The sequence below is a fragment of the Prinia subflava genome, chromosome 9, assembly GCF_021018805.1.
Source record: "Prinia subflava isolate CZ2003 ecotype Zambia chromosome 9, Cam_Psub_1.2, whole genome shotgun sequence".
In the NCBI taxonomy this organism is placed as follows: Eukaryota; Metazoa; Chordata; class Aves; order Passeriformes; family Cisticolidae; genus Prinia; species Prinia subflava.
In genome coordinates this window covers 2,612,403-2,634,897 of record NC_086255.1, presented here as the reverse complement: position 1 = coordinate 2,634,897, position 22,495 = coordinate 2,612,403, and the positions used below count along the sequence as shown (strand labels likewise).

The following is a 22,495-nucleotide window of genomic DNA, read 5'->3' as shown; positions in this document are numbered from 1 at the left end:
GATTTCAGTTTGAAAATACAATATGAGGAAACTCTGTGGATTTGGGAATTCATCTTTCAGCCAAAGCCTTTGCTAAATGTCTCCTGCTAGGAATAAACAGCAGTGGGGATCAAAGGTAGGGGGAAAATACAAAGCAAAAGGTGGGTGGTGACCAGCTGGTGACCTGGGTCAAGCACATATGTAATTATTTGTCTTCAATTCTGGGTATTAGAAATGTCCCTCAGCTTTCACCAGGAGAGCAATCCCAGTTAGACACACTGGGAAATACCAGGGGGACACAGGAAACAAAAGAAAAACCCTCACATGAGAAACAGTCCCACTCTAATGGCACAGGGAAAGGCACTGGAGAGAAGGAAAATAGGGAATTTTCCTGGGAAAACCCTGGGCACTGAGGAGGAGGCTGAAAAGAGAGCCTGGCTCCATCCACCCCAGAACAGAGCAGCAATTAATGCTTTTAAAGTTGAGAGAGTTTTCATGGATTTTTTTAAATTGGATATTTTTGATTTTTTTTCTCTCCAGCTAAAAGCTGAAGAAAAGTTGTTTATAAAAGCCTCTGTATTTTTGGACAGAATGGACAGAGAAAATGTCAGGTAAATAAATAAAAAAATTTGCAAAGAACAGTGAAGACAAGGAAAGCTGCATTTGTTCCTGAAGCTTAAAAATAGCAACTGAAACAATACAAAGTGTGTGAGTTTGAATATGAACACACAGTACAGAAGTGCTGAGTAATCCAGAGTGCTGCTTGATTTTCAAAAAGGGATCTGGATATCACAGGCATCTCAAAATTAGGATGGGATTAAGATACATCAGAGGATAATATGAAAAAAAAAAAAACAACAAAACAATGTAAATTACCTTGACAAGACTGAAAACCAGGATGACAAAGGAGCAGAGCCAGAAATCAAAGACAATATAAATAAATAAAACAGAGCAGTGCCTCCACATCTCCCTAAACTCATCCTAAACGAGCAGAAGTACTCTAGGAACTGATATTTTCCCAGAATGGCCCAGAAAGGGGAACATTGCTGCAAAATCCTGGCACTAAAGCAGTTGGGAGTTGTCAGCAAGCCAAAAGAAGAATTAGCAGGGGAGAGATGCACTAAAATCACAAAACTCAGAAGATGCACAGGAAGAGGTATGAGGAGATGTGAAGCTCCTGGGTGCATTAAAACAGAGTTTTGCTGCACAAGGTGCAATTAAATCCTGAATCTCAATGACCATTATCAGGCTAATGAAGTAACTGATGATCTACAGCAAAATCCTACCCTTCCCAAAGAGTAAATTGATCAAATCACTCCATTACACCATTATTTTAGCACGTATAAACTGCTAAAACCACAACAGGAGTTCAGAGCTGCAGCCCTCTTTGCTGTGTTTTTACAGAGGATTCTCTAAATGAACAAAACAGAACAAATTTCTTTAGGCCAAACCAACATGCACTGCTCTGAGGTGGAGATCTCTGCCCTAGAATAAAAATCAAGTTGTTTGTTGAAACACAAAGCTTCAAGGTTTTTGCTCATCCCGTGTTATAGGAGGATATTTGAGAGGGAAAGGTCAGGAGTTTCACACTCCTTACTGATGCTGGGAAACAATGACAGATTTATTGTAAAGATTTGTCAGCAGCAGCAGCAGTGAGGTCACTGTGCCCCAATAAAGAGAAAATGTTCATTTACCTGTAACCCCACCCCAGTTAAATCCTTCCTTACCCAACCCCTTGGCTGGACAAAACACTCTCGAATTCTGCATCCGTATTCAGCTAATTGGAGGTTTGCTGTCATTAATTTAGATAATATACATTCATCTCATCTAAATAGCTTCTAGCAGCTTCTTTAATTTAACCTTTCTTCTGGCCTCCTTTTTTCACTGTCACACAACCAGCAATTGAGAGCTCACAAATGACCTCCTGTGCCACAGCCCTGCCATAACAATCCATGGGAGGAATTTCATAAAACAGATTAAATTCTACAGCGTTGGCTTTGATGAATTAGTAGAATTTGTTCCCTGCAGCTGCTCAGAGTTAATCTTTGATTTTTAGCTGAGTGTTGGAAAGAGTAAACCAGGGACACGTTGTAGTTTAGACACCTTCATGGCTGAAATGGAAATAGAGCCACAGCATCCACAGAAACAAAACTTTTAAAGATTTTTGCCTTTTATCTCTGTTATCTCACTGCTTAAAACAATATCTGAGGAGGGACTTGCCATGACAAAGTGTTTCTGTATAAACTCTGAGATTATTACAATTATTCTGTAATGATTATTCCTTCCTGCCTGGTGTCACATCACAATGAAGCAGAGCTGAGGATCATTTTCCCACAAAGCTTCAAAGGTGGCAAATGATCCCAAGGTAAAAAATGAGCTCCAGCACAGCAAATAATCCAAAATGTTTTGTTCAACTTTAAATGATTATTCACCATTTAAATTAAGGATTGCAAGGGAAAATCATTCTGAGTCTTTTCCTTTCCCCTCGTACTCACAATTTGGCTAATGAACCAAGAAAGCAATTAGTGAAACATCTCAATTTACAGCAGGTTGAGGTAATCTTTAGCCAGGGCACAGTTAAAACTCCTGCACTGTGAAAAGGAGACTTTTCATCTCCTGAAGCAGCTCTGGGGAGTTAATGAGCCCTCCTAATGCCGAGCACCGGTGATGGCACAATTTGTCATTTCTGCTGCCCCTGGATCCCTGGCAGTGCCCAAGGCCAGGCTGGGCACTGGGGCTGGAGCAGCCTGGGACAGTGGGAGGTGTCCCTGCCATGCCAGGGGGGCACTGGAGGGGATTTAAGGTTCATTCCAACAAAAACAAAAGGAGCACAGCAGAGATTTCCACAAGATATGGAATTTTTGAGGCATTTATCCCGTGCAGCTCAGTTCAACACTTCCACACAACATCTGGGAGGAAGCCAGCCAAGATTCCCCAGCGTGGTGTGCACTTCCCCAGCTTCAGAGGGATTTCAGTCCCTTGGGAGAGCACTTCCATGGCCCTCCTGTGCCATCCCAGGGGGAAAAGGGGAGAAGCAAAGGAGGGGAGCACTTCCATGGGCAGTGGAGCCTGCCTGGCTCCTGCAGAGTTAATGAGCTCCAGAGCAGGACACAATTCAGGGATTGTACCTGGACATGCTCAGATCACTACGAAATGCAAGAAATAATTTGATCTACTCAAACATTACTGAGCTGCAACCAACAGATCACTCCCAAAAGGAACCAGGAGTGGTGAACAGCTTCATGAAAACTTTACACAAAAAAACCCCCCAAAACAGGGAATAAGGAAAACAAGGCTGCATAAGGAACAGGATACATTATGGAAAACACAGTGGCAAGAACAGAACTTAGTGGTGTGCTGCAGTATTTTGCCTAGCAATGATTTGTGTCTGTAAAACTTTCAGGGGACCTGAGTTGATTAGGTAGATTTGTTATTTCAAGACTTTATCATAGATACTCCTCTAGCAAGGATTTGGGAATGGACAATAAACATGGGAAGTGGGGTTGGGGTTTTTTGTTTGTTTGGGGGGTTTGGGGTGGGGTTTTTGTTTGTTTGTTTAAAAAATCAGCGCATCAATAGTTACAGCTTGGCTATAAAAGGAAATATTTAATTCCAATTCAACCAAAATCTCCCCCTGAGGCTTGGGCTCAGTTGGATGCTGGGTGGTAAAATGAGCCTCTCCCTTTTCCTTAGAATAGCAAAGAAAACTGAGAACGAGCTTGACTTTATTTACAGCAATGGCAATCTTAGGAGAAGCATCAGGCTGGGTAATTGAGTCAGGAGCAGGAGTGGAAGTCTCCTGTGACAGCCTGTAATTGTCAGAGCTGCAGTTAAATGCAGCAGACACCGATTCAATTCAGATTTTGAATGCTTGGATCAAACCTGGCCTGCAGACCTCTGAGAGCTGCCTCTCACAGCAGCTTGGTCCTTCCACCCTGATACAGAGAACATCAACCAGAGAGCTGCACAGGTAATTCTGCACTTGATGCTGAAAATATTTAATCCAGAGCTGCATCAAAAATTCCATCCCCTTAGCAGGTGGGAGATTCCTGCTCGGAGCAGCGATGGGAAGATGGGGCTCTGGGGGAGCGCGGGGCAAGCCAGGATTCTGTGGGTGGGAAATTGTTGGCAATTATGTCTGAGCACTGGCTGCACTTGTTTTTTGCTGAATGTGTTCAGAATTACTGGAGGATCTGGCCTGAAGTATTTACTGAACTCTGGAAGGCCTGATTAAAATAAACTGTGTTCAAGACACTGGTGATGCACAGAGACTCTGGAGTCCAGCGAGAGCTCTGGACATGTCAGACACCAAAACAACAACAAATTTAAAGAGAGGAATTGGCTCAGGAAATATTACTGCTGAAAACAAGCTAAAATGCAGTTGCTACCTGAGGAGCACAAAGGGAAAGAGAAAGAACATGGGAAGAAATAAAGTGGAATTTGGATGTGGCGGAGCAGCTCACTGCAGACCCACACAGGAAAGGAGCACAGGTGATTAAGACTAAACCATTCCATGGTGTCCTGCCATTCCCATCCAGGCTGGAGAGCTTGGAAAGGCAGTCCTGGGATGAAGGAAAACACCCTTTCCTCCTCTTCCCTCAGCTGCCAGACCCAGGGCAAGCACAGGTTTCCTTGCAGCTCTCTGTTCAGTGTTCTCCCCTCTGGATCTCTCTGACCTTTCTGGTGGAAGGAGCCACCCAAAGAGCTCTTTCACTCTGCACAGCCACCAATCCCACATCCTGCCCTGCTCCCCTGGAGGCTTCCATCAGCCTTCCAGAGCACTGCCTTTGACCATGGAGAGGTTTGCAGGGAATGTCAGTTTAGCAGGGGGAACGATTCCCAACCAGGCACTGTGGGAATCACAGAATCCTCAAATGCTTTGGGTTGGACAGGACCTTAAAGGCCACCTGATTCCACCTCCTGCCATGGGCAGGGACAGCTTCCCTAACCCAGGGGTCCAGGAGCTGTGATTGCACCCCACTGCACCCCTGCTGCCTGTGCCAGCCTCACTGGGGCAGAGCAGCACAGCAGGGCCCTCTCAGTGAGCCCTGAGCAGGAGAAGGTGCCCTGGTTTCATGTAAGAGAGCTCTGAGATCCATTCCCAAGGCCTTTTATCTCCCCACCTGCAGGAGAACAGGACCTGCAGTGGTGCTGGGCTCCTGCATCCTCCTCCCACATACAGCAGCCAAGCCAGCCCAGGTCTCCCCCAGGACAGGAGCAGGAGGAAGCTGTTCTGATCCCTGCTGCTGGGGAAGCTCCGTGTGCTGCTCAGGGAGCACAGCAGAGCACAAATTGCCATCGACCACGCAGAGAGTCCAGAGACTGAGGCAGAGCTCAGGCCAAAATCCTGCTCTGCCTCCTCAGAGCGTGCAAAAAGATGAAACCTTCCTTAATGACGAAACCTTCCTTAATGATGAAACCTTCCTTAATGATCTCCTAGTGCCACTGTGGACGTGGGTAGCAAGGAGACAACAGAAGCGTGGCTGTGGTGGGGAAGACTCCCCAGGCCACAGCTGAATTTCATGTTTGAGGCAAAGCTGCAGCTCTTCTTTGAATGAGGAAAAGGTCATTTACCCAAACATAAAAATACTTCTTGGAGCACAGAAGCATCTTTCTGCTACTTAACCCATAAACTCCAGATTAATCTGCTGTTCTAAAGCGTTTATAGGTAATATCGTGAGAGTTTCCTCTTCAAAAGTTTTATTTTACAGCTACATTGCCGGCTTGTATTCCAAAATCTCAGCTATGAGGTTTCACAGATTTTGGGGGGTCTGCAGGATTTTTGTGCTCAATTTCTGCCTCTCAGGCTCTCCTACCTGCTTTTTTCAGTCATCTTCCTACCAAGCATTTCTACAGGAAGGTGATTTTCCTTCCTGTCCACCATATCTCTGGCAGAAGATGCATTTTAGTGAACTAATTAAATCGAGTTGGATTGTACATCAAATATCAGTAATAATATCAGGCACTAACGTTCTGGCTGCTGTGAGAACAGGTTGCAATACACATTGTACCTGTAATACATCACTGGGATAATGATTTGATGCATCTGTGCTGGTAAATCCTCTCTTGGCAGAGTGACCAGCAAGCAAAAGACTCTGGAAAATATTTATGGGAAAGAGGATGCTGGAATGGTGGAGGGAAGGATCCTCCTCCGTGTGCTGTCCTTCCCTGGACTTCTCCCAGCCACATTCCCAGGGCTTGTGTGAGGCTGTATCTCCAATTTTCTCCTCCTTTTCTGACCCTCCAGAGTATGAGCAGCTCTCCTTTTCTATATTCTACTTATTAATTATTATTAATTAAACTCCTGTTTAATTAAAATCTAGTGTATCCCAGAAAAACCTGAGCTAAACCAGCTTATGTTTTTTAATATGCTTTTTCTCCCCCCTCCCAAAGGATTCCCAAGTCCTTCACCAGCTACAACCACTGAATGATTAAAATTAAAGCTTTTCTTGAGTTCAGTTTTAATTCTGTGAGAGTTAATTTACTTGAGTAGAAGACACATTGATAACTTGCCCTCACTTCCCATTTCTGTGGAATAAAAAGAGGGAGATCTGAGCTGAGCAAAACAACATCCCCTGGGAGGGGAAATTCTTGAGATGCTCAAAGTGCAGCATCTGTAGCCAGTGTTTCTTCTCAAGTGCAGAGAAGTAAAAAACTATATTTTTGGGGGGAGACAAAGTTCACAGAACCCTTTTGGAGAATGCTAAACCTAAGTCCTTGTTCATCAAGCTGTGATCTCCCCCAGATCCAGAACACTGAGTTTGCAGTGACCCACTCATCCTCTAATGCCCCTAATTCCCCAAAAATAGCCATGAAAAGAAGCAAAAAGTATTAAGTATAATAATAAAAATATAAATTGTCCTATAAATTGTCACTGCCCAGGTTCATTTGGGCACTGGGGATGGAAGCACAAGGCTCACATCCATCTCCATTAATATTTTCAGCCAAAGGTTAAAGAACAGTAAAACGAACTAAGCTGTCAGAGAAAATACATATTAGCATTTAGATTAACAGTTATTATCTCCATTTCCCATCAGCAGACAACAGTGAAATACGTGATGATGGCTTCAGATATTTTTTCAGAAAGGTTAAGGGGTCTCTGGATTCAAAGGGCTGGGAAAGACTGGCCTGGGAGATAAATGGCCAGGCCCTGGCATGTGCTGTGCATCCTCAATACATCTGGACCCTGGCTGGAATTAAAATTCATATTGCAGCAGCAATTAAAAGACAGAAGTAGGTCAGGAGCTGTTGTTCAAGGCAATGTGAAAGAAAGGAAAAAACCCAAAGCAAGCAGGGTTTGCCTGCGAGAAAACCCAGCCCTGAGACACTGAGGAGAAGGTGACAATGAGAGGATAAAACAGGGCAGGGAGAGTTTGGGGTTCAGTTCTGGGCTCAGCAGGCAAAGGCTGTTCCCAGCTCTCAGGCTGCACAGTGACATCAACTCTTATTTCCATGGATCAAGGCTTTTATTGTACATGGAAAGGGCTGTGCAGGAGATGCTCCCACAGTGCCCTCCCCGGGAGGGACAGTGCCCATTGTCTGCCCTCCCCCTTGGGGACAATGCCCACTGTGGGACCCACAGCCATCTCCAGGCACGGAAAACAGGAGGAAACCCACACGGCTTCACTGCTGCTGGAACAAGGCAGGGGTTTGGTGCAGTCCCCTGCTAGACCCTCAGCCATATCCAGCTGAGCTAAGTGAGCCACCGAATGTTGATTAAACCTTGCTCTTGGTATAATCTACTCTTAACGGTGTCCTGTTAATCAAAGTTACACCAAAAAATGCTCTCTCATTCTGTAAGAACTTGCACGGTAAAGTTTGCCTGGTAACTTGCCTGCTAAAGTTTGATTTTATCCATAAAGAATATTTAAAAATAATTTTAAATGCTCCAAAGAGCAGCAGCTGGTTTCAGAAGAGGTTCTCTGTGTGTGGCCCTGGGCTCTGCCTTGTCCTGCCTCTCCTGGGAGTTTCTGAGCCAAGCCCTGCCAGGAATGTCCCCAACCCACCCAGCTGTTTGTGCTCAGCCTCCCAAAGCCATTTTCCATGTTGGCAGCTCCAAGTGGCACTAGGAATCCAGAGCAAGAGAAGCAGAAAACTAAATGCAGTCAATTAAACCCAAGCAGATTTGAAACCCAGTCCCAGAGGTGTCCCAGAGCACCCATGGGGGCTGTGGCCAGAGTTACCTTTTGCTGCTAAAACACTTCTTTTTTTCCATATATTTATCCTACAGACAAAAGGGAAAATGTATCCATATTCTTCTTCCAAAAGACAGCCAAAGTAATTGTCACTAGCTGATTTTGTCACTGGTTATTGTGTTTCCTGCACCATTTTCTCCTCTGCCCCTCATAAATCCCACACTTTAATTTGTTGGGCTTTAATCACCAGCAAAGGTTCCTGTACCTCATCCCACCCCTGCCATGGGCAGAAAAGACATTTTCAGTTGTGATACAGGCCCATGCAGGACCCTAATAATTATTCATGGTAACACACCCTCAACAAGTGGGGATCCAACACTTGAAGCTTTGCAGGGAGGGGAGGAAAGAGAATCCCCTGTCACAGACAGTGGTCAGAGCGTGTTCCCCACGGGACCTTGCCCAGCTTGTCCCAGTTTCTCAGTGGATTGCCGGGATGTTGGAGCCCTGGGCACTGGGAATTCCAGGCTTTCTGTGCTGGCAGGCACTGACCCCCCAGCAAACACTGCATTGACCTGAGGGCTTGGAACAGGCTCCCAAAATTGAGTGACAGCACTGGGATTGTGGGTGCGGAGTTTGTGTAGAAGTGTGTGACATCACAGGGTGGAAAACTTAGAGTTTAAGGTTTTAGAATACAGTAATACATATAAAGCAAGATGGAAGATTTAGGGCTTAGACTAAGTTCTTCTTCTTTCACTTTCTCCTTCATGGGTCTGGGTGGTTTTTTTGTAATTGGATAGAAAAAATCCACATTGTAGACTAGGGGTGGTTGGTTATTGGGTTAAAAGTAAAAACAATTTAGGTGTCATTTCATGATTGGATAATTTGTGCTTAAAAGACCTTGGAAAGAGTTAGAGACAGAGCCATTTTCTACTTTGTTAGCTGGAACTCACAGCTTGTGAGACTGTAACATAGATAAGAATTAATAAACAGCTGAGTCCGAACACGAACTGCATCTCCTGAGCATTTAATCCCGGCTCTGACAGAAGAAAAGAAGATAAAAACCCCACCCCAGGTGTGTGACTGAGGTGTTGCAGCATCACCCAATTAACAGTGATTAATGCACAGGGCTGATGGCAATCTGGCCACACACAGGGGTGGGAGCGTGGCTGTGCTCTGCTCAGCACTCCCTCCCCAGGGATGCAGAAATGTCTCAGGGAACAACAGCAGCGTTGTATGAGAGAAGAGCACCCCGAAAATCCCTGGGGGATATTGGGGCTGGGCTGGACCACAAACACAGCAAGGAGTGTTGGAACTCTGCTCCTGCAGGCCTGGCTGCTCCCAGGCTGGGATCTGCAGCACAGGGACTCATGGAGGACAAGGGGAAAACCTTCATTTAAAACCTGCTTTTTAAAAATATGCATTGCAGCTCTATCTGTCTGCAGTCATAGTTAAATACAACATGTACACACTCACACCACCTCAGCTTTTCCACTTAAAATCACAAAATCATGGAAGAATTGAGGTTGGAAAGGAGCTCCAAGTCACAGGATCACAGCATCATTAAAATGGAAATCACCTCCAGGATCACCAACTCCAGCCTTTGACCAAATACCAACCATGACAACGAGACATAGGAATGACACATCAATAATCACAGAAAATGCCTTTTCCGACACAATTTGCACAAAACCCCCCAAACCCAACTGTTCCACAGCACTGCACACACAATTTTTGATACCAAACAGGCTGAACCATTCCAGAGCACGTTTTAGCCAAGTTTGAAAAACTTTTTGACAAATTTGCTTGGACAGCCACCTCTAAAATTCTCAAAAACTAATAAAAACTAAAACTGGCACTTGACCCGTGCCCAATGCCAGAAGGAGATCCTCAAACAAAAATTGCTGCGCGTGTGGTTTGGATTTTTATAGATATAATTCAATAAAGAAGAACAGCTGTAAAAAATGTACCTTCAAAATGTATAAAGTTCAAATTAACATGCCACCAGTGCTCATGGGGTTCTCCAGGGGTTAGGAGCTGTCCATGGGCAGGGTTCAGGGACTGAAGGGGATTTCCCTGGAGGGAACTGATGCTCCTGCTGGGGCTCTGCGTGGAGTGAGAGAGGGGCAACGCTGCCCAGGGCCACTCCAGCTCCTCCTGGCAGCAGCTGCCACTCTGCCCCTTGGCATTGGGGACATTTGATGGCTCCCAGCTCTCTGCTGCCCATGCTGATGTAACCTCACCATTAATCTGTAGCAAATAAATGCTGATAACCCACTAAACCTCCTGCTTAAATATAAACCACCATGGAAGAAAGCTGATGGCAGAATATCAGCTCATTCTTGACTGCTCAATGCAACAAAAAGCCAATAGAGACTTAATGCCAACTTCACTTAAGGGTAAGTTTTGAATGCCATCTGAAATCATCCTGCAGTGCATTTTTACTTGTAACTTTTTGTATTTTGCCCCTTTGTGGGTGCTCAGAAGAGAATTTCCCCCCACAGGAAGCATTTTGCAGTGGCTGCAAAGGGTAACTGCCCTCCACCACTGCTGGCACAAACACCGAGCACCAGGAACAGTTCATGACTATTTATACTGCACAGCCCCATCCTGCTGAAAGCTTTTAAGTAATTAGTTTTCCTCATTAACAGATGCACTGCCTGGGAAGGGCACGCAGGTGCTCCTAAGCCCCATCCTGGATTACAGGGCAGCACCACACGGGCTGGGAGGGCAGAACTCAGAAATGCTGAGCTGGGCTGGTGAAAAGGGCAACAAAACCACCACATTCGTATAAAAATGTGTCATTCCTGCAAAATCACAGAACATAACAGCAACAAAAAACATTCCCAGGGCATTACCACAGTCCCCTTGTATTTAAATCAGATGGACAATAAATATTTATCAGTATCACTTTTAGGGAGACCCAAGTATACTTTAAGGGGTATCAGGAGGTTTTTTTGTGCTAAAGTTGCATCCTAGCCTAAAAAAAAGAGTAAATTTTCTACACCCCATGGACCAAGAAGTGATTTGCAAACACAGGGGACAGGGAGAGCCAATGAGACACGAGGGGTTTGTACCTTCTCCCTGCCACATCCCATCCATTATCCCATTTTTCTCTTTCACACTTTCAGAGGCAAAACGGACATCAGGTAAAGCATAATTTAATATTATCACTGATGCATTCAAACACATCAGCAAGAGCTGTGTTGCTAAAATTGCACTGCAGGAAAAAAGCCCAGGTAAAACATTGTTATCTGCTTGGAAAAGCTGGGCCTGGTGCTCCAGCACTCACTGGTGTCTATTGAAAGCACCAGGATTATTTTCCTGAATAAGGATTGCTCCCATGATTAAGGAGTGCAGGATTACATCCATTCTTTGCATATCTCCTGCTGTTTACATATCCCTGTTTTCACCTCTTGTGTTTTTGTTGGGGATTTTATTTTTATTTTTTTTTTAACACGGGGCATTTAATTACTGTCAGCACCAGATATCATTGTGCTGGACTTGCATCCCTTCAAAATTTGGCCGGGTTTTGGATGCCAAATAAGAAATGCTTTTGTGATTAAAACAAAGGAAATAAAGCCGAGGCAGCAGAATCTGGACTATGCAATTAAAAACAAATAAAAAGAGAGGGAACTTGTTACCCACAACCAAGGCTTATTCACGATTCATCTCACATCCCTGCTCCTAGCCATGGCCTCTGCTCTCGGAGCTGATTGTTTTTGTATCAATTTTTTAACTGTGCCAAGGGCTGGGTTACCTGAGAGCTCCCGGGCACTGCCGGCAGGATCACTGCTGGAAAATAACAGCACTCGGGCAGTCGAAACAAATATTGTGGGTAGGCTTGCTGTTAATGATTAATAAATAAAAATACTTTGATGTTTTTCAACTTACAAGGAAGAGGTGAGAGTTGCTTTAGTTCATCACTGCCATGTGCTTTGCATATAAAATATATCTCCTTCCTATCCTTAGGAAAACAAAGTTACTTTTCCACTACTTTAAGACAAAATAGAATATTTAATGCAGAGTTATTAATGAAGAACTTAATGCAGGTCTCAGGTCATGTTCTCAACCCAATGAGAAATGTATCTATCTGAATAAAAAACAACACCACAAGTTAAACTTTCAACAGGGAACCAACTTTTTTTTAAATGGAAAGCGAAACTCCTTTCAGGCTCGGCAGCGAATTAAGTTAACCTCAGTTTGGGAAAACCATAAAGGGAACATAAATATCTTTAGTTTTAGCAGCGTGCCTGGGGAGGTTGACAACTTAAACACCACCAGGTAAATTCAGACGGCTTGATGGCAGCTTCAGTGCCAGCTCTGAGGGCACCGCTCCCGAGTTCCCCAGAGTTAAAGAGAAAAAAGAAGAAAAAAAAAAAAGGAAAGAAAAAAAAAAGTGGATATTTTTAGAGAGAGCGGCAGGAAAGAGAAAGGAGCTGAGGAAGGAGGCTCGGAACTCACCGGCAGGCCCCGTTCCCCCGCAGCTCCCGAGGCGGGCACAGCGCAGCGGGGCCCGGCAGCGCTCGGGGGGCGCCGGGGCCGCTCCGCGGGGCATCCCCGGGGCCGCTCCGGCACCGACACGGACAGGGACAGGGACAGCCCCCAGCACATCAATTATTCACCCTCCAGCGCCCGCAGCTGCTGCTGCAGCTCCGGCACAGCCGCTGTGTGTCCCGGGAAAAACTGGTTTAAAGGACCCGGGATGGGAAAACGCGGGCGCGCTGATTGGGGTGGTTTGTGTCCCTCGGCTGGTTGGTTCTAAAAGCGCCGTGTGAAGAATTTCCTCGATTTAAATACTGGCGTTGTCTCCTTTCTGAGTGCTCTGGAGCAAAGTGAAGAGGAAATGTCCAAGTATGCTTCCTGCACATGTTTCTGTAATGAGCTCCAGGAATTTTAAACAGCCAATACCTGTTTGCTAAAATGTTCCTGTTCTAAGCATGAGAGGGGGGGAAAAGCGCAGTAAATTCCCAATTTACTTAAAAATCCATCGCAGGGGTATTTTTTAAATTGTGTTTTGAAGGTGATCTTTGTCACTGGGATGTTTTAATTTTTATTGCAGATTTTTAAAATAATCAGTGCTAGCACCATTCTTCTCCTCGATGTTTGCCATCTAGAGATCATTGATAACTGAATAGAATATCAATTTAATAATCATCCCCCTGATAACTGATCACAAGACTAATGATGGAACACAGTGAAGGATTTTTAATCATTTACCTGTGTAGTTGTGTAATGCATTAATGGGGTAAACAAAGATGGAAATCATTTTCTCTAATACTGCTGAGAGCAGCACTGGAATATTGCATTAATTTTGGTATCCATATTCTAAATAGAGCTGTGGAGAAACACTGCTCAGAAATTATTTGAACTCACTAAAGAAAATTAAAAACATGTGATTCAGCCTGGTTTGCTGTCCAAAAGGAGGCTGAGAGTTAATTTCATTACAGTGCACCAAGGGTTTTTCAAGGAGAAAATACCTGGAAGTACTTGTGAGGTAGATATTTCTTTGGAGACAGTGATTACCTAATACAAAAATGTTCTGAGTACACCAGTGACCTCTGTGTTTCTTAGATACCTTTCTAGAAAATGTGCTTTTGCCAACCGAACAACAAAATTTACAGAACTTAAAATGCAGAGAACAGAAGAGCAGATTCCTTTAAATCCTTTTCGAATTGCATTGTGCTCGTGTTGAATCTCCAGTACCTTCCTCTCAGCTGCATGTGGTGATTTTAGCAATCTTTACATCCAAAAAAAAAAAAAAAATTGCAATGATTTCAGGATTTCACCCAGAGAACCGTGACATTGTGATGCAAATGAGGCTGATGAATGTTTCATGGCAGATTTCAAAATGTTTGCTGCTGAGCTTTTCTAGAGCAGCCCAGGTGGATGCACTTTTCCTCCCACCTTTTTCTCATTATTCCAGGTAGGATAAGAAAGGAAAACAACTTGGGGCATAAGGACATGAAATAATTTGATTTTCCTTAAGAATTATAAACAAGGCTTATTTCTGCCTCTAATATTCTGGCTCTAGACAGGTTTAGACTGAGAAAAACACAACTTTATTCAGTGTTTGATGTAGATGGGATTGAATGACTTCTAAGACTTTGATCACCAGCTTAAAGCTGCAGCAGGGACAGAAGGGTTTGTGATTATCTGCTGGATTTTGGCACCAGCCAGGATCTGCTGTTCCTTCCAGATTGCAGGTGCACTTCTGGAGGTGGTGATTACAGAGATCACTGCTGAGGCCACCCCCTCCTATGGCGAAACTGTGACAACGGCCAAAAAGAAAAAGTGTTTTCACCTGAGCTGAATGCTGGAAATGTCCTTTAGGATGTGTGAAAGGAAAGGTTGAGCTGCAAGGAGGAAGATAGGCAGGCAGATATTGGCCAAGGCAGCCCTTGGAAGCGTTTGCCAGCAGGATGCACCGAGCCCAGATCCACCCCTCGCTCTGAGCATTAAATGCTATCTGTGCCTGCAGCTGGGCTGGGACTGGGCAGGGACTGGGCAGGGACTGGGCAGGGACTGGGCAGGGACTGTGCAGGTCCAGCTCAGCCCCAGCCCCAGAGCTGAGCAGGGACTGGGCAGGTCCAGCTCAGCCCCAGAGCTGGGCAGGGACTGGGCAGGTCCAGCTCAGGGACTGGGCAGGTCCAGCTCAGCCCCAGCCTAGAGCTGGGCAGGGACTGTGCAGGTCCAGCTCAGCCCCAGCCCCAGAGCTGGGCAGGGACTGTGCAGGTCCAGCTCAGCCCCAGCCCCAGAGCTGGGCAGGGACTGTGCAGGTCCAGCTCAGCTCCAGCCCCAGAGCTGGGCAGGGACTGTGCAGGTCCAGCTCAGCCCCAGCCCCAGAGCTGGGCAGGGACTGTGCAGGTCCAGCTCAGCTCCAGCCCCAGAGCTGGGCAGGGACTGGGCAGGGACTGGGCAGGGACTGGGCAGGTCCAGCTCAGCCCCAGCCTAGAGCTGGGCAGGGACTGTGCAGGTCCAGCTCAGCCCCAGAGCTGGGCAGGGACTGGGCAGGTCCAGCTCAGCCCCAGCCCAGAGCTGGGCACGTCCTGCCACCCCTCCAGGTGGATGGGGCACAGCAAGGAGTGCAAGGGGCACAGAGAAAGGAGGGGAGTTGCTGTCTCTTGGTGCCACGGGAGTTTTGCCTGGGGAAAAAAAAAAACCACCCTGACTGACAGAGTTGTAGCTGCGAGTCCCTGTTCAGACAGTGTCACATATGCAAGGCAGTGACAAATTATGCTTGACTGTGCTTGAAAGCTGCAGAAATGTTGAGTAGCGTGAGCAGGGAGATGGGGTTCCTATCCATTGCCATCAAAATATCATCTTTTAGTGCTGTTGACAGTTTAATAGCTACTTCTGGATGGTGGAGAGCATTGTGAAGTGCTGCCACTGTATTATTAACCCGGGCTGGAGCTTCCCTGCAAATCAGAGAGAAAATCCACACAAATGGAAGTTCTGAAACAGTTTCAGATTAAAGGTGTGCTGGTCACAACAGGACACAACAGAATCTCTCTGTCTGCATCTCAGGGGGATCCAAGGACTCTTTAACCCCTGATTACATTACCATATATTTCCTGAGATCAGAAAATCATTAATGTTGGAAAAGACTCCAAAACCATCGAGTCCAACCATTAACCCAGCACCACCACATCCACCCTAAACCACATCCCTAAGCACATCCCAGGGGCAAACTCCATTCCAGTTTAAAAATCCAGATGCTGGAATTCTGCTCAGGTCAAACATTTTTAATTCCATTTGTCACCTTGAGGTGGGCTGACCTGCAGGACTGGGGGTGTGACTCTGCACTGCTCATGAGCAAATGCAGCTGTGCACAGTTGCATCCATGGCTGCAACTGCCTGAAAGCATTCCTGGGATGCACAAAGCTGTGCCACACCTTGGGAATGGTGTGCAGGGCCCAGTCTGGCACAGCCCAGAGCAGATTTGTGTGATATCACACGGCCTCGGCACATCCCGTGGCTGGGGAGGGATGGTGATGGTGAGACCACAGAAAAGGTTTGGGATTCAGATGGAAGTGTGACTGTGCATTGATACCTTTAAATTAGCTATCACTGTGGTATCTGCTTTCTGTCAAGGTGCTGCAGGAAATCAGGGAGAGGCATCTGGGAGGGGAGTGAATCAATTCCCTGCTCTGCTCAGGTCTGACCCTTCCCTGGTGGCTGTTTCCCAGCTTGTCACCTCACTTATTTCCCTTGCTTTGGCACCATTGGCAGGGATGTGTTCCCTGCTGGGACCCCTGTCTAGGACTGCCACCTCCCCAAGGTGGCACCTGCCCGAGGTGGCTGAGCTGCCTTTGGGATGGGACTCTCAGCATTTTCCCTCTGGTGAGGAGCACCTTGAATCCTGTCCCAGTTAGGAGTTCCTCTCTCAAGAAGGGAAATTGAGGGGCTGGAGTGTGTGCAGGGAAGGGAACAGAGCTGGGAAGGGTCTGGAGCCCCAGGAGGGGCTGAGGGAGCTGGGATGGGGCTGGAGATTCCTGAGGGAGCTGGGAAGGGGCTGGAGGATTCCTGAGGGAGCTGGGAAGGGGCTGAGCCTGGAGCAAAGGAGGCTCAGGGGGACCTTGTGGCTCTGCACAGCTCCTGACAGGAGGGGACAGCCGGGGGGGGTCGGGCTCTGCCCCAGGAACAGGGACAGGAGGAGAGGGAACGGCCTCAGGCTGTGCCAGGGGAGGCTCAGGGTGGACAGCAGCAGGAATTTCTTCCTGGAAGGGACTGGAAGCATAGGAACAGGCTGTCCAGGGAGGTGGTGGGATACCCACCCTGGAGGTGTCCAAGGAATCCCTGGAGGTGGCACTCAGTGCTCTGGGCTGGGACAAGCTGGGGATCAGGCACAGCTTGGACTCGAGGATCTTGGAGGTCTTTTCCATCCAAAATAATCCTGGGATCCTGAGACACCAAATGTGGCTCCTCTGGCACCAAGAGGGGCAACACTCCAGGACAACCCCAGGAAGGCTCCCAGGGAGCTGTGGCAGAACTGCCAAAACACATTCTGCTGGCACATCGCTCCCCATCTGGGGTGGTTTTTTGATTTTTTTGAAGTCTCAGAAAAACAGAGCATTACAGAAACGTCAAGCTGTGAGAAGAAAAGTCAAAAGCCAGAAAATTCCAAGTTAATGCTGACTCCTTAATTCACATCATTAACTCAGAGGCACGGCTGAAGTCTGGGCAGCAGCCTGAGCTGAACTCCAGTGGGGTGTGGAGCTGGCTGAGGATTTGTGCATCCAAGGGAGCAGATTCCTGTGTGGATACAGGAGGGGAATGGGACAGGCTGGGTGAAGGGGCTGGATGCCACTGGAAGGGGGACAAAAACAAACAAGGGCAACCAAGAGACAAATTTCCTGAAAAAATGAGGCAGGGGAAGGGAGGTGAGAGCAGAGATAAGCTCATCTCAGAGAAGAAAAAGATGAAGGACACTGACAAAAGAGGGAGCCAAGACATGAATTCAAAGGTGGGCAGGGAAAGGCAGATACTTAAACAGGAAAAAATAGGGGATAATTGTGAAAAAGGCAAAACCAACGGGGAGTGAGAGGAGAGCGACTTGGACGGGGCTCTGGGCTGGATCTGGCACAAAGCTGGGGACTGCAGTGAAAGGGGAAGGAGAACAAAGATCTCTCAGAGAGGGAGAAATGCAATTAGCTGGGAGAGGCTGAAGAAGAAAAATCAGGAGGAAAAAAGGCTCAGGTTTGGTGGACAGAAGAGTGAGGGCATTTTAGACTCCCTCTCTTGAAAGGCAGGGCAGGATTGGAGCTCCCATCCCTCTCTCTGCTGGCTGCACACTGATGGTGCTGGCTGAGCCCTGGCCTCCATTTCTGCTTGTTATTTCCAAAAATTCAAATTACACATGAGAAATAGAGACTGAAGCAATCATTAAGGCTGCAAATGAAATATCCCAAAGTAAGGAAATTCAAAGGAAACAGGAGGGAAGGGTTTTGCAAACCCTGTGATACAGAAATTTATATGTATTGCTCTTCTGCTGAAGATCTTAGAGGACTTTGGCTCTTTGAAAATACTCACAGCTGGATACTTATATTTAATTAAATAGTTTTTAAGATAATGACTACAGCAGTTTTGGCATAATTCACAAGTAAAAGCAATCAAACCCAAAACTGAAAACTGCTTTTATTCAAATATCCAGCACCAGTAACAGCCTCTACACTTTTCGATGGAATGGGAGCCATAAAACTCCATTCCAGAGTTTACAGTTGCAATAAGAACAGATTTATGGGCAATAAGAAGTGTCTGTGTGCACCTTCTTGTGCCTCTCCTCTATTAGGCTAAAGCTAAGACATCCCCAAAAATGTCTTTAATTAGCTCAAGCACTTCATTTAACCAAACAAGCAGTTTAGAACAAATACAAACCACTATTCTCCAGCCACCACGTCCAGGAAGCAGCTATTATTTGTGCAAGATTAATAAAGTCACGGGTGATTTTAGAACAACCTAATTAAAGCATGATTTAAACCTAAGAGCAAACAGATTTTTTTTGAATCAGCGCTGGATCAAGGAAAAGAAAATATCATGTTAATAAATGCCCCTGGTTTTGTATAATTCCTCTATTTTGAGGGTGGGTATGAAGACACTTTGGAAAGGAAGTTGCTTTGCTTGTAAAGACCTCCAATAAAAGAACTTGTGGGATTTTTCCCTGGACTAAATCAGAACTTCTCTTCTGTCCCATCGTGTAATCCATGAATTAAAGAAGAACAGTGCAGGGACGAGGGAATCACTGAAGTTACAAAGTCGGGGAAAAGCCAGACTGGGGGGACAGTTTGCTGTCTCACATTTCAGGTGTTTTACATGAGGTGACCAAATATCTGTAGAGAGTGTCATTAACATTTCTGCCCCCTACAGCAGAACACAGAATTAAAAACACTGAGCACATTCAGCTGCACCAAAATCAGAGAGCAAAGCAGAGCCCCAGCATTGTTTTCAACACAGATCAGAGCCCTCTTGGCTGCAGGCCAGTGTTGAATCTCTCCAAAGCTCCTCTTGTCACAGGCAGGGGTTTTCCAGAGATGAATTCCCACCAGGGGACCCAACTGAGGATTCCAAATTCCAAACCCTTTTGCAGCCACGGGATGGCTTGGGTTGGAAATAACCTGAAAGTACATGGGCAGGGACACCTCCCACCAGAGCAGGCTGCTGAAATTCCTTTAACTTCTCAATAAACAATGCAAAAATTGGATTTGTGGCAAAAGAAGGGGGTGGCATGGCAGGTTTTTCAAAATCACCAAGAAAACGTGGGTGGTGAATGTCTCCCTGATAAACATTCACACAGCAGCAGTGAGAGGAACTGCTCCACAATTCTTTTTCCCACAGAGATTTCTTCTCATCCTTATTCATCCTCCAGCTGCTTCTCTAAACTTCATTTAGAAGTCCTGTGCAATGGTTCAGTGAAAACCATTATTTTAAGAACATAAATAGTCATTGGTAACTTCAGACACCTTTTGCTTGAATTTTAAAACTCCAAGCCTTGGTGAAGTATTTTACTGCAGGTGAGGGTTTCTTTCCCAAGACACCTGAATTCCTCACTGTGGATTTTGTTGTTGCAGCAGGGATTTTTAGGAAGATCCGTCTTTATTGTCAGCCTTATTGGCTCCTCTGTACCTCAGCTCCATCCACCTCCTAAACATTCACTTTGTGGCCAATTTGCACCAAGAAAAAGCTTTTGCTTTCTCCCCTCATTTTTGTTTCTCCCAAGAAAGAAATTAATAAAGCAGTGTGCCAAGAGAAAGTGCCTGTAATAGCCTCTTTTTCCTCAAATATTTATCCCCCAAACATTTTTAAGATTTAAACATCAGCTACTTAATTGCTAATAAACCATTTGGTATTAACTGGGTTCAAGGAGTAAAGCAGAGATGGATTCTGTGCCTGGCTGTGCTGTCCATGGGCCCTGATTGGCACTACTGGGGTTGTATCCTCAGTATTATCTCACGAGCAGTTTATTTCAAATATTATAATGGGAATAAAGAGAGGGAGATGAAGTTATGATCTCTTAGATAGCTGCAACCATTTACCAGTGCCTTTGCTTCCCAGAGCCTGTGTTATCTGGATTTATCCCAGAGTGGTTTGGGTTGGAAGGGACCTTAAAGACCTTTTCATTCCAACCCCCAAAGATGAGGCAGGCCCTACCACCTTTTATGTCATTTGATGTAAGTTCTGCTGGAGTTACAGCAAATTCTGAGCTTTTCCCTGCACATTTCTAAGGTCTTTCTTAGGTGAGTTTTACCTTTTAACTGCACATTGCAAAGTGCACATCGTGATCTTGATTAACCTCTGTCTTTGGCTGGTAGAATTCTCTCTCTGACCCTGACAAATCCCAAACCTCCTCACTGGCAGCCCTCCTTCCTCCCAGGTAATTTTTCTGGCTCATTGCTCCAGCAGAGCCCCTTCCCTGCTTGCAGCCCTGCTCTTCCCTGCTCCTTCCAACACAAACCATCCCAGCCCTGGCTGCTGCCAGGTCACCCCTCCCTGCTTGGAATTGTGTTCCATGCCAGGCTTAATGGACTGCAACAATTTCCCCTCTCAGAGCCTAAGAGGAGATCTGATTTTCCTCTTTGGAGCCTCACTCAGAGGTCACCTCTGCTGCAGAGAATCAAACACCAAACACCTCAAAAATGGTGCAGGAGGTGAAGTCCTGGGACTGCTCTTGTGATCCCCACAGTGACCTTGGGCTGCTGTGAGAGTCACCCACGTTTTCCCAGCCATTCCTTCAGCCATAAATTCCCTGGCACTGCTCCACTGCAGCCTCTGTTCAGTGCCTGCCCTGACGAGCTGGGAAGCCTGGCCAGTGCTGCAGGACAGATGGGACTGTGCCTCTCCTCTGGCAGCCACAGCAAAAGAAATAGATCATTTCAGACAGGAGAAATCGGATGTTGTCTCTGTCACCTTTTCACGGGTCCATTCAGGGCTCACAGAGGTCAGAAAACCCTCCCCCATGAATTGTTGGATGAATGGTACACACAAATTAATAGCAAACCTTTACAATATCTATAAAACAGTTTGCAGGATCCCAAGGTTCCCCAGTGGGAGGGGACTCGAGAGGGTTCAGATTCAACCCCTCCACACTGGCTCAGGATTTCCCCCCTGCAGGCCTTGAAATCCCAAGGATGGGGATGGCAGAAGCTCCCGGGCAGCCCATCCCACAGCTCCTGTGCCCCCCATCCTGGCAAACCCACACACCCAGCTGGGTGGCTCAGAACTCCTCCCTTCCACAGCCTGAGAGGCTGCACTGAACTGGAACACAAATCTGTGTGATTTTATTAAAAAGGAGAGCTAAAATGTGCTGTTTGTCCCCTAGAACTTTGGAATTGCCTAGGTGATGGAATAGCATTGGATCACAGCCTTAGGATTACCTGTGCTGTTCAGTTCTCCCTCTGCAACTTAAACCCAGAAATGATTGTTCTTTTTTCCAAATAAGATTATGAAAACTCAGATGCTGCCATGAAGCCTCAGAGCAAGCCCAGGGCTGCAGGCTGCCCTCTCCCCTCTGATCACAATTTCCTAAACTCTCCCTCTGGGTCTGTTTCAGACAGAACCTCCTCAAAGCCATCCTGGGTGCAACCTTGGCCTGAGTGGAGCAGATGTGAGGCACTGACCCTGCATCATCCCTGCTATTCCATGGAAATTGCTGAGGCTCCCAAGGTTTTGATTACTTCGTCCTCTGCAGCAACTGAATATTGTATAAAAGAAATTTCCAGGCACAATAACCTGCCTGACCTAGAACAAGGAGCAACAAGAAGCAATTTCATCGTGTCGTGTATGGGGTTTCACATCTTCCCTTTGGCCATCTCCCAATCCCAGGCAGCAAATGAATTCCCAGACACAAACCTACAAAGGGCTCTCTTCCCTTCTCCGTGTCTTGTTGCCTGGTTTTCTAAGAAATTCATGACCTCAGTCAATAATTCAAGAGGGAAGAGGGAGCTGGGAGAGGACAGAAGTTTATCTGGCTGCAGAGGGGAGGGTGTTGTTTCCCAAGGGGTGACAATGAGGGCAGGTCGCTGGAAGACCAAAACTTAAGCAGCTCGATGAGGTTGATGGCTGTGGTTATGAGCTGGAATTTGGGAGAACACAGCAGAGATAAGGATGACACAAATGCAATTTCCATCTCGAAGCTGCATGTGAATTTTTGTGTCAATGGAGCGTGAAAATACCTGGTGCAGGAATTAAAGGCAGAAGGATCTGTGGTTCTATCTTAAAATCCTGCTGCACTTAACAAAGCAAATTAAATGGCAGGCAGGGAAGGAACCCGGATTTCACAGGAGCTGCTCCACAGCTTGTGTCCACTTGGATCAATATGGGAAAAGACTTTTGTTCTAGGAGCCTGTCAGGTGATCTCGCAGATATGTACATTTCTGATGAAGGTTTTC

At 46.2% G+C, this 22,495-nt stretch overlaps 1 protein-coding gene across 1 annotated transcript in view; it reads right to left on the bottom strand.

Annotated features, from left to right (window-relative positions):
* The window catches only part of C9H10orf90 (chromosome 9 C10orf90 homolog), a 60,855-nt gene extending 47,874 nt beyond the window's left edge, over positions 1 to 12,981 (bottom strand). Inside the window, exon 1 of the mRNA XM_063405104.1 lies at positions 12,576 to 12,981. Within this exon, the coding sequence (XP_063261174.1) occupies positions 12,576 to 12,669 (94 nt within the window). The 5' untranslated portion in view covers positions 12,670 to 12,981. The remainder of the gene's footprint in view (positions 1 to 12,575) is intronic.
* Between the last annotated feature and the right edge of the window lie 9,514 nt (positions 12,982 to 22,495).